Source organism: Sinohyriopsis cumingii, chromosome 6, assembly GCF_028554795.1.
Source record: "Sinohyriopsis cumingii isolate HCF-2022 chromosome 6, ASM2855479v2, whole genome shotgun sequence".
Lineage (NCBI taxonomy): Eukaryota > Metazoa > Mollusca > Bivalvia > Unionida > Unionidae > Sinohyriopsis > Sinohyriopsis cumingii.
In genome coordinates, this window is record NC_142966.1 from 83,044,036 (window position 1) to 83,060,693 (window position 16,658).

Below are 16,658 nucleotides of genomic sequence, written 5' to 3' on the forward strand. Positions count from 1 at the left end.
TTATAAATTACATAAGAAAATAACAAATAACACACATACCTCTTCAGCTGAATATACAGTTCCTTAAGTAGACTGCTCACTGACAACATGTTCCGTATTACACAGGCAATGTAGCCCAACATCGTCTGTGCGCTTGATGAATATCGTTTTTTTCCCATCGAAAGCGGTTCGCACGTGTGTCATGGATGAATCGAACTCAATTGTTTCGAAATATTGTACAATATACATAAATCACCCTCGGGTATAATTGTACACACAAAAAACGAGTATATGTATTTAATAAAAAAAGGACTTTATATAAGCTAGTGAAAAGCGCATTAGCTAGTTCTGTAATCTAGTTGTACACTCTTCCTTATAAGATTTTTACAACTTTATATATCGATTGAACATTGATCATCCAGAGTCACATTATCTGAATTATCCAGTTATACTTACTGCTACAGTGTCCCCTGAAATTTTACATTCTAGAATGTATATATCCATAAAATGAAAGTAATTTGCGTATCAAGATGCCAAGTAAGAACAGAGCATAAGCAATTAAATATAAATATAGTCGCATATAATGTGACACAATTATAATTGCAATGGTATCATAATAGCTAAATTATATTTTTCAAAAGTAAACAATTCAAGCACGTAATAAGGAGAAAATGGGGGAAAGAATGCGATACAAAGAGAGAAAGTTTATTCGTAAACCCGATTGTCTCTGAGTGTTACCATGACAATATATAATTTTCATACGGCAATCCAAGTCTAATCAAGCGTGATTAAAGAATCAGAACGTTATTATCAAAGACATTATGTTGTCTACGCCTATGTAATTAACTGGCAATAAAAAGTGATAATTACATAAGAGTTTGCAAAATAATCATTTACTTTTACTGATATGAATCCGTGTCAGTGTCGTTTACCTTGATGAAATCCCGTAGATGTTTGTGTTAACGGGGCAATGCAAAAATAACCGCATATCACACGTATCTTATTATTCCTTTATTGATAATCTGAGTTGATCTCCGTACGATTATAGGACCTACTTAATCCATATACTTCCATTCATAGTTCTATTTTTGTTAAAACTTCTATCATGCGGAAGACCTATTATCTAAACGACATCTATGTACACAGATGGACCAGGATAATCGACGTTTTACAAAAGACAGCATAAAGGAATATAGAGAGAACATGGACCAAACCCGGTCGCTATACAATACATTTAAAAAATGTGATTTTCTTGATTATTAAAGTCAGGACTACTTGTCAAGTTAGAGAAACTCTACACATCAGAGTAGAGGCAAAATTTGCGAACACTTTGAAAACCTAATATCTTCGTGTCCCAGAACTGAAACCTTCTTAACTACTAAATAGAAGCCCCATTAAGCAATAATTATTATTACATATGGTGGTCTTTAAGTTTTCTTCTCCTAAATGCCTGAATAAGTCTCTATATTTATCTTATATCAAGATATCTTAACGGCGCACTACTTATAGATTTTATTATTTACTCTGATTAATTATCACTGCAAATGTTTGCATGTTGCTTGGAATACTTAATCTTCTATCAGAAAAATGCTTTACGTCTATCTCATAAAAATCGCAAAGGGATCCTTCGAAACTTAGCCCAACCCTATCCAAAAGCAAACACAACAACAATACCAAACAAAAAATGCAACTTCACATTGAAGGTTGTTAAACAATAAAATTTAGCTTTATACGCTATTCTAGAGATAGGATTCCTAAATATTTGAAATTTATTACTATGTTTAACGTTTCCTATACAGATCGTATAATCATTCTCGAAAATGTGGATGTCACACAAGACAAACCACATTTGTGAGATCCAGCTTTCCCACACATATTATAATTAATAAATGATCCATATGATACCAATCTGAGATAATGCTGTAATATCTGCAATCTCAATATGCAAAAAATTAGTGCATATTTTAAAACTTTTGTTTTGAATTTAAAAATATCTTTCGTTTGCTAAAACGTTTTGCAAAGTCGCGGATACGTGTATTCAGTAATTCTTTCTGATTATATCTCTTTATATTTTCCCAGCCTTGTTTTCTATAATTGTATTTATTTCCTTATAACTATCACTTTATCAAGCTACTACAAATGTTTGGAGAGATAAAAAAAGAAATTTTTTTAACAAAAAGCTGAAAACCTTTAAACATGAAAACTTTAAACTAGCTAGTTTCACCAGTTCCGAGCAATATAACTAATTATAGTTCTGGTTACGTCTTACTCTTTAACGTGCGCATTCTTATTACCGTTAATAAGATGCGCCGAAAATCTTTAAAAGTCAATTGGTTTTGCAAACTCGTAGCCAGTATTGCTGGTTTTTTGTTGCGCGTCACCATGGCATTCTTCTATTTCAAATTTTTGTTTACTTCCTTTCTCAATCCCAATGAACCGCTGCTCTTACTTAATAATTGGAAGAACATCGTACGGCTGGTCTTTAGGCTTTGGCCTATCATAGACATAACCTCCATGATAATCAGTGTTACTATCGCCAAGAGATACTGTAGTAATACCTTTTTGAGGGGGAGCTGTTGAAGATATTACACTGTCTTCATCATTCATTGGGCATCGTTTGCTCTTAACATTCGATTTGTTATCCGTGAATATTATAGGACTATTATTTGATTCCAATATTTAAGTGTTGGCCTTTCTATTATCTGCTAGATTTTCAGTTTTATCAATATTGATGTGGTTGTAGGAATCTTCTTCATCGCTGTTTGGTTGCCATGGTTTATTCAAGTCAAAATCGAGGTTAGCGCACGAGTAGCCACCACCTTTTATATTTTCATTCTTGACAGGTGGTTTGATACAGATATCGTCTCCTGTTAAATCCTTTCCATCAAATTCACAACGAGAATAATCTTTGACACTATAAGTGTCGTGAGAATTTATTTGGCTCGCTGTATGAACATATGTGTCATCGAGTATTTCTCCTTCCATCGCATGTAAACTGTCATAATTAGGTGGGTTCTTTGCGCATTTCCTCCCAAACTCTATTCTGTCATATTCATCTGTGGATATATTTCCTCCATATTGAGTCTGCTCTTTAAAGATTTTACTGGCATATTTCGTTTTCTTAACTGGTTGAGAATACTTTACTATGGATTCATCATTTATAATGCCATTTTCAACCGTTCCAAAACTTATGTCTGATTCATTGCGGCTCTCATAGTCTTCATTCAGCACCCAACTATCTTGATCATTGGTTGGAGCTGCTTCCTCCGTAGTATTATTTTGTCTTCTGTTGAAATATAGCAAATGTTGAACATATGTTTTACAGAATATGATCCAGATATCATATCTGTGATGTACTACGTAAGGTAATTTATCTGTTCCGATCGCTTATAAGCCTAATACTTTCATCTTATCTGAACTATTACATTTTCATAGCAAAATAAAACAATTATTACGAGAAACTGAGCTGATAATAAACTCTTCATTTTAGGTGCTAGAGAGAAATTTTAATACAATACCTCACTAGTCCAAAATTAGTAAATATTCATAGAATAAGAACAATCACAACATAAAAAAGCAGATTATACCATCTACTTTCCTTTCCATGTTGGTGTTGACCTGATACTGCTTAAATCAATCTGCGTAAATAATTACAGTAAATCAATGACGTCTTATTAACATTTATTTAAGAAACAATGCCCTCTTGTCATGTTCGTATTGATTTTGATAAAAACAATATACCAGTACAACTAAACCAAGAATAAGACAATAACTTTGTACATATACAGGAACTTATAAAAGATCTTTTCCGGAACGCTTGAAAAGTAAGTCACAACAAACATTTCACAATGTTTGATCATCGTACCTTTTATACAAAATTATCACCACTGCAACGATTGAAATGATGACTACTCCTCCAATTACACCTACAATTATTGGTAGCGGTCGTTCCGTGCTTCCTCGATCTGTAAAGCAGATGAAATTATCAAAGTTCTTACAAGTACTTTACAACATAAGTCATGCACACATGAATAATAGCACTGGTCAACAGTGAAATCATTACTGACTTGAAAAGGCCCTAATCTGTAGTATTTTGGTGTGCCGAACACGAATATAACCGTGAAAAATTTGTATTGGCTCTCGTTTTGAAGATATTCATGTACCTCATTTTCTATGTTTCACTGTGTAAATTTCTCCAGTAGGACTGCAGCAACATCCGGAATAATGATGTAACATTGCATAATACCATCATGCTCACATCATCCACAGTTGATTGCATCATTTTCTGATGCAATGCAATACTAATGCCATGCGGCTGCTGAAGTAAGTTGACGTCAGCAGTGTACTATACATGTATAGGCCTATTATACTAATGCCAGGCGGCTGCTGAAGCTGACGTAAGCAGTGTACTATATAAAGCCCAATCAGATAGGTTCAGCATTTAAAATATTTTAGATGTTGTGCGAGACAGTTCAAGCTACTGTTACATAAAACTTATTATTTTATCCATTTACGTACAATAAAGAACAGTAATGCCTCGAAAGTGTGTTAATACCGCGGACAATTTTTGCTATATTTGTGGGGAAGTGACATTTGCCAACCAGAAGAAAAGTATCAATTCTCAAGTGAAGAAGGCATATCATCTTTACTTCGGATGCAAGGTTGGTGACCAAGACAAGCCTTGGGCTCCGCATATATGCTGTGCTACATGTACAACACAGCTTTCACAGTGGTTGAATTGCAAAAGGTCATCAATGCCGTTTGCAGTCCCAATGGTGTGGAGAGAGCCAAGCAACCACCTAAATGACTGTTACTTCTGCTTGGTTCCTCCTCTTTCCGGCGGAATAACGAAGCGAAAGAAGTCGAGAATAGTCTACCCAAACATTCCGTCTGCATTGAGACCAGTTCCACATGGTGAGGGACTTCCTATTCCAGAACCTCCAGCAGAATATTCTCTTGATTCATCTGACGAAGACAAAGGTGAGTCGACCTGTTCTTCTCCTGGTCCATCAGCATGCAGTGATCCAGATTTTCACTGTGGTGCATCATCAACCCCACACAGAATAACACAGGAAGAACTAAATGACCTGATTCGTGATTTGGACTTATCAAAGAACAAGGCAGAATTGCTAGGATCAAGACTCCAACAATGGAATCTTCTAGAAGAAGATGTCACAATTACTGCATATCGAAAGCGCCACCAGCAATTGGAGCCTTTCTTCAGAAAGGAAAGTAATCTGATATTCTGTTCCGATATTGAGGGCCTCATGAATGCTTTAAAAATCACTCATGACCCACAAGAATGGAGACTATTTGTGGACTCTTCGAAACTGAGTCTCAAGGCTGTGCTTTTGCACAATGGAAACATTCTTCCATCTATTCCAGTAGCGTATGCTGTCCACATGAAAGAGACATACGATAACTTAAGGCAGCTACTGAATTCCATTGAGTATAACAAGTACAGCTGGCACCTCTGTGGTGATTTGAAGGTAGTTGCCCTTTTAATGGGACTGCAGCAAGGATATACAAAATACATGTGTTTCTTATGCGAGTGGGATAGCCGAGCAAGGGAAATGCACTACATGAGGAAGGAATGGACTCACAGGCAGAATGTAGCCATTGGAGAGAAGAATATCCAACACCCAGCTCTGGTTGAGGCTCAGAAAATCTTGCTACCACCCCTTCACATCAAACTAGGTTTGATGAAGAACTTCGTGAAAGCCATTGACCGGACTTTGCCAGCATTCCGATACCTGCATGAAAAATTCCCTCGACTCAGCGAAGCAAAGATTAAAGAGGGAGTTTTTGTGGGTCCTCAGATTCGAGAGCTTTTCAAAGATGACCGGTTCAACAACTTGCTGGAAGGTGACGCGAAACAAGCATGGAATGCTTTTCGCCTAGTTTCTACAAACTTCCTCGGAAATGTTAGGGCAGAAAACTATAAGGAACTAGTAGAAGACATGTTGATGAAGTATAAGAAACTTGGCTGCAATATGTCTCTAAAGATTCACTTCCTTCATTCCCATTTGGATTTCTTTCCTAGCAACTGTGGTATTGTTAGTGATGAACACGGCGAACGTTTTCATCAAGATATCGCAACAATGGAACAAAGATACCAGGGAAAATGGTCCACTACAATGCTGGCTGACTACTGCTGGACACTCCTCAGAGATGCTCCCGAACAGCTCTACAAGAGACAGGCGAAGAAATCTAAGATGTAGTCAATGACTTGATTTTTTATAGGTAGGCTATTACAGTTGACCTTTTACTATTGGAATGCATTTCGTTATGTAAACATTAATTTCTTGCAGATTACAAAAAAACTAGAGCCAATTTTGCAATTTGACTGTCATATTCGTGTTCAGCACATACAAATTGATAAGAATTGACTAATTTTATTTCAGTAACATGACTTTTGTAAAAATTTGTTGTCCAGTGTAGTCGACTATTTTGCTACGACGTTAGGCATGTGTAAATAGTTTTTAAAATTTACACCTTTCCACATACCCCTGGGAACTGGGGAAATTAACCACCTCACCGTCACATACATGCACGCCCACAACCACAATAACATATTATTAAGCATGGTTTGGCAAGATTAAATGTTGCAATATTTCCCTTCAAGACACTATCTTTAAAAATGATATTGCATGTGGAAATTGTATCAGAACTCTGTTGAAAATATTGTTCTATTACCTGGGTAATAATATCTTATGCATAATTTGCAGAAATTATTTATACTGATCTATATTTTGTAAAATATTACAATCTAAATGTAATCTGTATGACAGCTAGTGATTGTATATATGCGAGGGTTTCGGATATTGTTCATAATACTATCAATCTCTCTTCTACTTGTTTTCCGTTTTCATTTTGGAAACAGACTGTACCATATTTGTTAGATCCGGGCTAAAGGCTCAATCAAAACTTGATGACCGTGTTGGGGCAAACAGGAAAAGAAATGGACAGAACATCAAGGAAAGTGGTAAAGAGTCCCTAGGATTACTACAGAAAGAATGTAATCTCGAAAAGTATGATTATCATCATAGAAAAAGAACAAAACAAACTCAGAATACATGTTAAAACGTTACTAAGGCCATAATATGATATGAGAAACACGCAATAGCAAAGAAATATCTAAATGTTTCCAATTTTAAGAAGAAACTAATAGAATAATTATTGATAACATCACATGATCACGTACTTTGATCAACAATCTGCAAGCGCTAATGTACAGGATTATATATGATATAGTCAGTTATTTAAGCGAAGCCCGTGTGCGTACACAATTATTCACGGCAGACAAGGATTAGACGTGCACTTGCACAATTGTGATGATAATTTGTAAGACTGAAACAGACCTAGATAGTGTCAATCGTGTGGAATATTTGCATCCAGATCAAGCACAGGATACAACACAAGAGACAAAACATAGTACTGGTTGATACGGTGAGGTATTTGCTTAATATTATAGACATCAATGTAGCAAACTAGAAGAAATAACAAAGTGACGTGACCTAACCATTTATATTTGAAAGGTCTCGAAACTCAGAGATAATACGTGTTCTCTCTTGAGCACAAGAATAACATCGTACAAGCAAGGGGGCAGATTAAAGATACTGTGAATAGCACTAAATTTAGACCTACTACAGAAAGCAAAACTCCTAGGAACATCATGAAAACTGCACAAGGTTGTTGAGATTCATAGCTACCACAGCTATCTACTATCAAGAGAAACAATGAATGGACAAATGAACATAAGAACCAGACATTAAAATAATAATACTAATAATAATAATAATAATAATAATAATAATAATAATAATAATAAAATCAAGCATAATAATTATAAAATAAGAGGAAGCCTTGCAATCACATTACATATAGTATATGTGGGACGATAAAGTGAATTTAAAGAATGTGAAATTGTTGGTAGATAAATAAATAAATGTACAACTGTCGGATCATCTACCAGATAGTTGTGTGTCCTTATTTTCCGATGTTGAAAGTTGGAAGTAGTTCTGACCAGAACAGCGTGCAACGTTCGCTTCTAAAACAAAATATTTCAGAATATGTGGTTTTTGAAAATGATCGAACAGGAATACTTTTTTTCTTGAAGACTGTCAAATCAATAAATTTCCACAGCTATATACTTATTAGTCTTCAATATTGTAATATGACCAGTAAAGATTTTATTTTCATTTGTAAGGGAATTTATCGAGCTTACCTTGTTACTTCTTCTGTTGTATGAAATAACCTTAATAACGGTTTTGAAATATATTGTACTGACTTACAATTTTAATATTTTCCCGTATAATCGTGGATATATTAGATCAAAACTATAATTATAATAATTCCAATCTGCGGATTTAATGCAGTGTATGAATATAGTTCGTGGTGTTATGTATATTTAATTTAATTATTTGCCTGTAAGTTTTAAATTTGTTTTATTTTATTGCATGCTATTGTAATGTAATATTATTTACTGGATCTGATATTGTCCAGAAGAGCTCAGTTCTGTTTGTCCTATCTGGCTTTTATTGTGGCATATTTTCGATGTACACAACTAATAATAGAAACATTGTATTTAGTTGCTGACCTTGCTTCACAGTTAGTGACAGTTTTGGTAAACAACACTTTTTTATTATCCTTCTCAGAGTAAGAATCATTAAGTTGAATCAAGGTCATGTGTAAATTGATAAATAAAATTCTATTCCTTCTGGAAGGATGAACTTTTGCCCAGCGTCTGGGAATCTCTTTAGTTAGTCTTATAACTGATGTTATGATAAGAATTATATCAGTCGTGCCTTAACACTTGAGACGTCAAATTGTTTTATATTGTGTCCGGTTTGGGCTGAGTTTTTATTTACTTCAAATTATTGAAATTCAAGTGATTCTTTTCCTTGGAAATACATAAGTGCTCTGATAATTCTTGGACAAAAACATTCTCTGGAAATTATACAGAATTGAAAAACTGGAATAATGTTTCCCGTGATTCCACAAGTAACTGGTGACACATCGTTACAACGCTGACTATTACAGACGTCATAGTTTTCTATTTTGGAATTTATCGGGATTTGAACTGTAATTCACTTAAAACTTTTCATTGATAGGACTTGTTGTTTTCTTTCAATTCTTTAATTATTTTTGGACTTAAATCGCAATACCCTAAGTTCCGTTTTCTTATTTTTCACTTAGTATCTTAGGGAAAAAAATTATTTGTTACATTTTACATTGCTTGCTGTCTTCAATCTTTTCTATTACGTTTTAAGAGAATAGACTTGTAACGGTAGAAAAGGGTATTTTTGACCTAACATTAGATCATATAGTTTTGCTAGTTTAAATAAAGCATGCTCTGGACTGATACAGTAATGCATACAAGAAATAATAGAGCTACATAGGAAAGTCACGGACATATGTCCACTAAAATGAAGTTATGAAGACACGAACTCAGTGATGCCCACCCGAACCCAAAATGCGAAACAATGGAGAGAAAAAACACTGAAATCATCTTCTGATTTTTTTCAGAATAGGAACTTTTTTCTTAAACTTTGTACTTAGTGTCATTATAATCTTAAATCTTATTGACGGCATTATCATATTTGTTTTTTTAATCTGAGTTCTTTTAGTGTTAACGCAGTGGTTGCTGAATAGCCAGGTGTCTAAAATGCCAACAAAAATATTGATTACGTAGTACGTGGGATGGAAATGTAGAGTGTTGGAAATGACAATATGCCAACCAAAGTCATAAATAGTTGATAAAGCAGAGCAGATTATTTTCTTCTTTAGTCTTCATCAATGTGATGATAATTAATAGTAAACGATGGTCAATCATGTGTTAATAACCACAAAGGTCAATTCTCATTACATCACTTATACTTTGTATTCCAATGAAAAGTTTACATCTCTGTGCAACTCCATCATCAGTGTAAATAATAATGGCAACATGTATGCTGGACTTATTGTACATTCACGAAATGTATACTTAAGTATAGTAATAGTTCGTTTTGTTTGTTTTTGCAAAGGTTTTGTGAAATTGAATATGATACAAAATGTAATTACTTGTCAATAGCTTATGTAGTGTAACCTACTTGTACGACTGTCTTGGAAGTTGAAAATATTGCCGCTACATTGACAACGGTGAATCCGGTCAACATTTATGCTCGTTGTTAGTTCAGGGAAACTGAGAACTAATTCTAATCTGTTATTACAAAACTGGGGACGTACAGTGAATCAGTGTCGTCATTAAAAAGCAACACCAACCTCCCATGAGTTTTATTTTGAAATTACTTGACAACGGACAAAGTTTAAAATCAATTATTCTTATCATAAAGATCAAAACTATAATTCTAATTTGAACTGGAATTTTAAATAATTTCGTATAAACCTATTTTTGCCAACATGTCCGAACTAAAACCGATATCAAGTGATCATTATGACTCTTTTAGACCGTAAGATGAACAAAGGACCCCAAAGCGCTAGAAACGGATGTTTTTATGCTGCTTCTTTTATTTTATTTTCAAAAACAATTCGCATTAACTATCCGACCAAAACGATGAGAATATTCATCCTGACGTTTTTTAATAATATACAAACAACACGCAATCATTAGATACATATTCCATGCAGTTTAAAACCCAAAGAAAACAATTAATCATAAACGAAATTTAACGTCAGAACAATCATATTGTGTGATGCAAGAGTATGTACGACACGTATTTAAAAAAAACTTTCATTACCTGACGTGTGTAATTCGTTCCAAGATGACGTGTAGCTGCTCGTGGATAACGTCGGTGTTGTAGCAGAGGGCAAAACTAGTGATCCTTTATTGGTAGAGGACACTTGCACAGGTGCCCTTGTACCTGAAACAATGTGATAACTTATGTTTACCTATTGCTTGTGACATAGCGAAGTATAACTGAGAACAAAACGTCGCAATTGAAACCATATCGGAATAATAACGGAATTGATAATTTGTGTCAAGAAATGTAAAGCGGGTTGAGAATGGTTCAAAGCGGGTAATCTTGCAGGCCTATATGACAATAGTAGCATGAAATACAGGTGCGCAAACAGATCTCAGGAAAAAACATGAGCTATAGAAAAAAGTATATAAACAGCGCAAATTTCAAGAACCTAACATGATCGAGAAGCGGGAATAGATGACTTCTAGAAATTTATAACATGATGAAGGAACAATATATCAGTTTTTGGTTATATTGCACTCCGTGGAGTAGAGTCAAATACTTGTGATGAATTAGTTAGTTTGTTGAAGCTGGAATTTTTATGAATTAAGTTATACAAAGGAAGACTACAAGACACGCTACAGACATTGATTACTAGTCCAACTTGCATTTAAAACATGGCGAAGGTATTTAATCAAAATTCTCACTGCTCTTTTTAATTATATGATCCAGTCTGAGTATTTGCCTGAATTATTTAGATGTTGGATTATTCTAACGATATACAAACAAAATTAGAAAGATAGAAGGAATTGATCGAATTTTCAAGATTATCATTGAAAACTTCTCTTAGAAAATGTTTGCTAGGAAAATATAGATGGCCATAATTCAAACGTTTTTAGACACTGCAAACTTTCCATGTCTTTATCAATTTGTTTTTGTTTTTTTGGGGAGGACAGGGCTGTCTTTGTTTCATTCACCCTTCAAGAATGTATGAACTTAATCATTCATAATTTTAATGTATATTTTGTTTTTATTGATGTTCGGTGTTTGGTTGTATCGTGTACTGCAGGCTATTGAAACTCATTTTCCTTCTGAAGAGGAGTAGGCCAATGGCGTATAATGTCGGCCCTCATTTTCCTCGTGTACATAAATGATCTATTGAATGAAATAAGATAACAATGCGTAACTGCAGTTAACAGATGAACATACGTGGCTAGCATTTAACAGACGATACTACTCTTCTAAACTATACATTTAATGGATAGCAGATATTTATGAATACAGCTTATCAGTATTCATATAAGCGGTACTTGAAATGTAATCGTCGCAAGAGTACACGGGTAATAGTCAGTGAAAACAAACAAGCGTATTCATCAAACGGAAGCATTTTAGGATCAAAGGAGTACAAAATAAAATAAAATGGCTAGTAATTGTTCCTAGTCAATGAAAATTAACGACCTAAATTAATATTTATGCGATAATGCTAGCAGTTTAATAAACTTACTCTACTGAATTAGAATGCAAATGAAATGAATCATATAATTGCAAAGAAAATGTTCGATTCCGTCCGATCTTCTCAAGATATTACTTGATCACACATTAAGTTGTTGTGATTATGGACATTTAAGCTGAGATTTATTGTATTACGTATGACTTAAGCTATAAAATTAGCACGAATGCTTTCAAAACATCGTTACCATAGCTAAAACGATACTATACTCTTTTTCTTACTCCTTCATTAGACAGTGACATGAACAAAGTCCTATCAAGTCTAAAAACGGATGCCTTTTCCTCTTTTCTTTACAACTGTGTTCGTATTAAATATACGGCGAAACCAATTAGAATATATTAACTCCCTTTCTAACTTCGAATACTATACAAGTGATACATAAAGATGAGGTAGAGATACCAATAGTTTGATATGTATCTTAAGGTTTTCCCACAGTATATTCAATATCATGAAAGATACTGATTATATCTCCACAGATTACCTAAATAACAAACATACTGTAGTGAATGCTTCATCCTTTAACTAGACCTGCAAATGTTTGTAAGGCTCTTATTTTAAATAACATTTTACTACCGGACATTTGTAATGTGTTTCCAGATGACGTGTAGCTCGTGTATAACGTTGATGTTGTGCCGGACTGCAAACCGGTTGATCCCTTTGTGGTTGACGAAACTTGCACAGCTGTCCTTGTGCCTTAAACAAATTGAGAAAATATATTTTCCGTTTGCTTGTGGTAAACGAAAACGTTCAATATGTACATATTATCGTCGATTAGCTTATCAACTTAAATCTTAAAGAGGTAGATTACAATACAAATATGAGAAACGGACGAAGCGGCGACGAATCGAATATAACAACAATAAAATAAAACAATACATATCTACCTACCTACCTACCTACCTACATTCATACATACATACATACATACCTATCTACCTACCTACATTCATACATATATACATACATACATACATACATGCATACATACATACATGTGCATATCGAAACGTAGAAAATACAGCTCTTGTGTTAACTGATTACGAGGCTCCTATTTCAATAATTAATCCAGCACATGACACAAGTTGTTTGAAAAAGGTAAATAAGTAGATGCAAGGTTACAGTAACCAATTACATAACAGACCTAAAGCTGTTCCCACAGATATTGACCTTTGCAATGAATCACCAATGAGAAAAAGTGGCAGTGAAGATTAACCAGAATTAAATAGGCAATCGATATCCAGACTAAACATACTGAATTAATGGTTAAACATAGCATCGTTTAATTTGGGAAGGAAGAATGAAACATTAATACCGCTGGCCTCCTAATAAATCCAAAATTAACAACATCTATACACATTAAACAAGTACTCACAATGGATTATATCATTCAAAAGGGCAGTTACATGTCTGATTAGCAACTTGCCTCCATATGTTAAGTGGAAGTTGGACATGGAATCAATCCTGGTGAGTTTGGTTCATTTCTAGAGACATATGCAGTAATACCTCTTCCTCTTCGATAGAATCACATTTTGTTTTCAGTATCTAATTTGTTGTTATCGTACGTTTTCTTTACAATAAATGTATTATGCTTCTACTTTATCGCTTAAGTAATACAAATGCAGCTTCCACAAACTGATATATCAGAATTATTTTCCTTTTGTCCACAGAATACAATAAAACCGTAATTACATATATAGTTCCATCTTCCCGGTATGACTTTGTACTTTATACTTCACTTTATCGTTCACTTGATTTACACTCATAGTTAAAATTGAAGAATTAATCAATAAAAATTTAATACATAATCACTTCGAATGAATTATCAATGCTCCATTTATGTCTTGGTAAATCACGAGTCCTATTATTTTCTTTGCATATATATTTCAAAACCGATGTTGTAACTAGAAGATTATCCTATTTTGACAACTCAATTTTGCCATTTTCTATTAATAATTCTACACCACTTCTGATTTTATCAGGTATTAGTTAAAATCCAGTGAAGTGATCATGACCTGTAATTTGATCTAGATGTGATGCAATCTTTATAAGGTTTAATCAATGAAGTAGAATATTTTCCGTCTTCTACACATTTACTGAGAGTCAGATATTTTCTGAGTGAATTTTTACAAACTAAGTTTGCAATGATATACACGGTGATTATAAATATATGACCTTCACACTCTGATGCGGAATGTCGCGGATTCATACCCCGACCGAGACATACTAACGACTTATAAAAGTGGTACTTGCAGGTGTCTTATACTAATAGTATGATTTCATAGTACTCGGCAGCACTATAAACGGTCACTCAGCAAACACCATATAGACATAAATATAAAGGTGATAAATCTATGTTGAAAATCCAAAATACACACGTATGCACAATTGCTATCATTGAAAATGTGTGGGGTAGTTATTTTACGTTTCCATACTTGAATAATCTTCTCTCAACTATTGTTTGAGCACCATTTGCTACATATTAATCAAGAACTCAAAAATGACGACTTTGTTTATCATCACATGAAAATATATGTCTAGTATATTTAGAAACAATGTACTTACATTTGATTAATCTCATTGAAGGCGCTCTTTAATTAATAAGTGGGACGATGCTACCGACACATCATCCACGTTGCATTGGTCTTGTACCGATTGTGTCAACATTTCAAGCAACACACGTTATATGGTTGAGAATGGTATCCAGATGTTTTATATGTCTAGTGATTCTTCTAACATCTTTTCCGGTGTTATAATAGAGAACATTTGAAGAAACATTTATTTGTTATTAGTAATTAATGGTTTTCCTCTTTTAGTTTACGTTGTTCTATCTGAGCGTTAGCGTCTTCAAGCTTCTCTTGTTCTCTCAAGAATACCTTAAAATGCATCTAAATGTATATTTATTTTTGTTAACATTATACTTTCAGTTCAGTCATACGGACACTTTGAAGTTTTCAACCCTCAGTAAATTCAATGTCACTAAATTTGCCTATTCAAAGTTGACAGATTACGTGAAAAACAAATATTGCAATGAATGCATCACCCTATGAAGAGAGTTGCAAAAGTATGTAAGATAGTTACTTCAAATAACATTTATCTACCTGAAGTGGATAATGCCTTTCCCGAGGACATGTAGCTCGTGTATAAAGTTGCACTAGAGCTAGACGGCAAACTTGTTTGACGCATTGTAGTTGACGACACTGACACAGTACCTTTTGTGCCTTAAACAAATTGAGAAGGTATGTTTACCTGTTGCATGTGACAAACAAAATTTGTGATTCATCTATTAGGGTTAAGCTTAAATCTTAACTAGGAAATTTCAGAAAACTATGAGAAAAAGAAAAAGCAGTGACGAATTCTCGACAACATTAATAATAAAAACGTCTATCCATCAGTCCATTCATTAGATAATGTTTTATCTTGAAGCATGTCATATCCATTATTGATATTTGTTTCTATATTTAGCTTCAAGCTCGCTAATTAGCAGAAGTATATACCGTATGATAATTAAAGACTCTGAGATACAAAATAACAAATATATATTCTACTACCTGCTTTGAAGTTCGATATAATTATTTTTTACGTTATATTCTGTGCAAAGCTCTGATAAATGGAATATATGATATCCTTTATCTTATTTGAATAATTAGGTGATAGTATTTTAATAGTAAAGTTCTGATCGATATGAAATGTCTTTTAAACCACCAGGTCAAATAGCCAGTAGATTGCCATTCAATTGATCACAGAAATCACAGTAAATCTATGCAGGTATATATGAAAATAGATTATCTGTCATATGGTTTATCTCATCCATGACTGAGAGAAGATTCATTGATATGAGCAAAATAAAAATACGTTCCTCCTTTACTAATTAATATCGCATATTCCACTTCTATGCTTGAGTCGGTGTAAGCCAGTGTACATCATTGGAATAATTTTATCCTGGATTTGATTGTATGCTAGGTTTCTTTATAGGCCTCTAACAGTTCTCACTGTAACCCATTATCTACGCGCTTTTTCTTTGTTTACATAACTTATCAAATCCTTTTATTCCAAGATGGTTTCAAGTGTAATGAATTCAGGATATGAAATTTACCTATCAACAGTTATTAAACTCTTAGTTTACAGTTCATTATTCATTGATATATGGTTCACTTGATTTTCTCTTAAACGTGTATTTCAGGAATGCATCAACATGACATGGGACTTATCTAAAATAGTTAGATTCTCTTCATAAAGAAAACGTTGAGTGATAAGAAACTGATATGTGTAACAAATCATGTATTGTCTGCGTGTTATAAATTATACCATGTACGTATCAAGTCGAGATGATGACCATAACTACAATCATGCCACAGTTACACTTGGATGCCGGAGGTCGCGGGTTCAAACCCCGACCAAGTCATACCAGCGACTTTTAAAAATGGTATTTGCAGGTGTCTTGTACTAACATTATGATTTCCCAGTGCTAGGCAGCATTATAAACGGTC

The 16,658-nt window shown here is 33.9% G+C and overlaps 1 protein-coding gene across 1 annotated transcript in view; it reads right to left on the reverse strand.

The window, feature by feature from the left end:
- Nucleotides 1-305: 305 nt before the first annotated feature.
- Nucleotides 306-16,658, reverse strand: part of LOC149797336 (uncharacterized) — a 41,331-nt gene continuing 24,978 nt past the window's right edge. The window contains exons 4-8 of the mRNA XM_089962061.1: nucleotides 15,270-15,389; nucleotides 12,745-12,864; nucleotides 10,719-10,841; nucleotides 3,845-3,944; nucleotides 306-3,265 (exon numbers count right to left, since the gene is read on the reverse strand). Of these exons, the coding sequence (XP_089818187.1) occupies nucleotides 2,659-3,265; nucleotides 3,845-3,944; nucleotides 10,719-10,841; nucleotides 12,745-12,864; nucleotides 15,270-15,389 (1,070 nt within the window). The 3' untranslated portion in view covers nucleotides 306-2,658. The remainder of the gene's footprint in view (nucleotides 3,266-3,844; nucleotides 3,945-10,718; nucleotides 10,842-12,744; nucleotides 12,865-15,269; nucleotides 15,390-16,658) is intronic.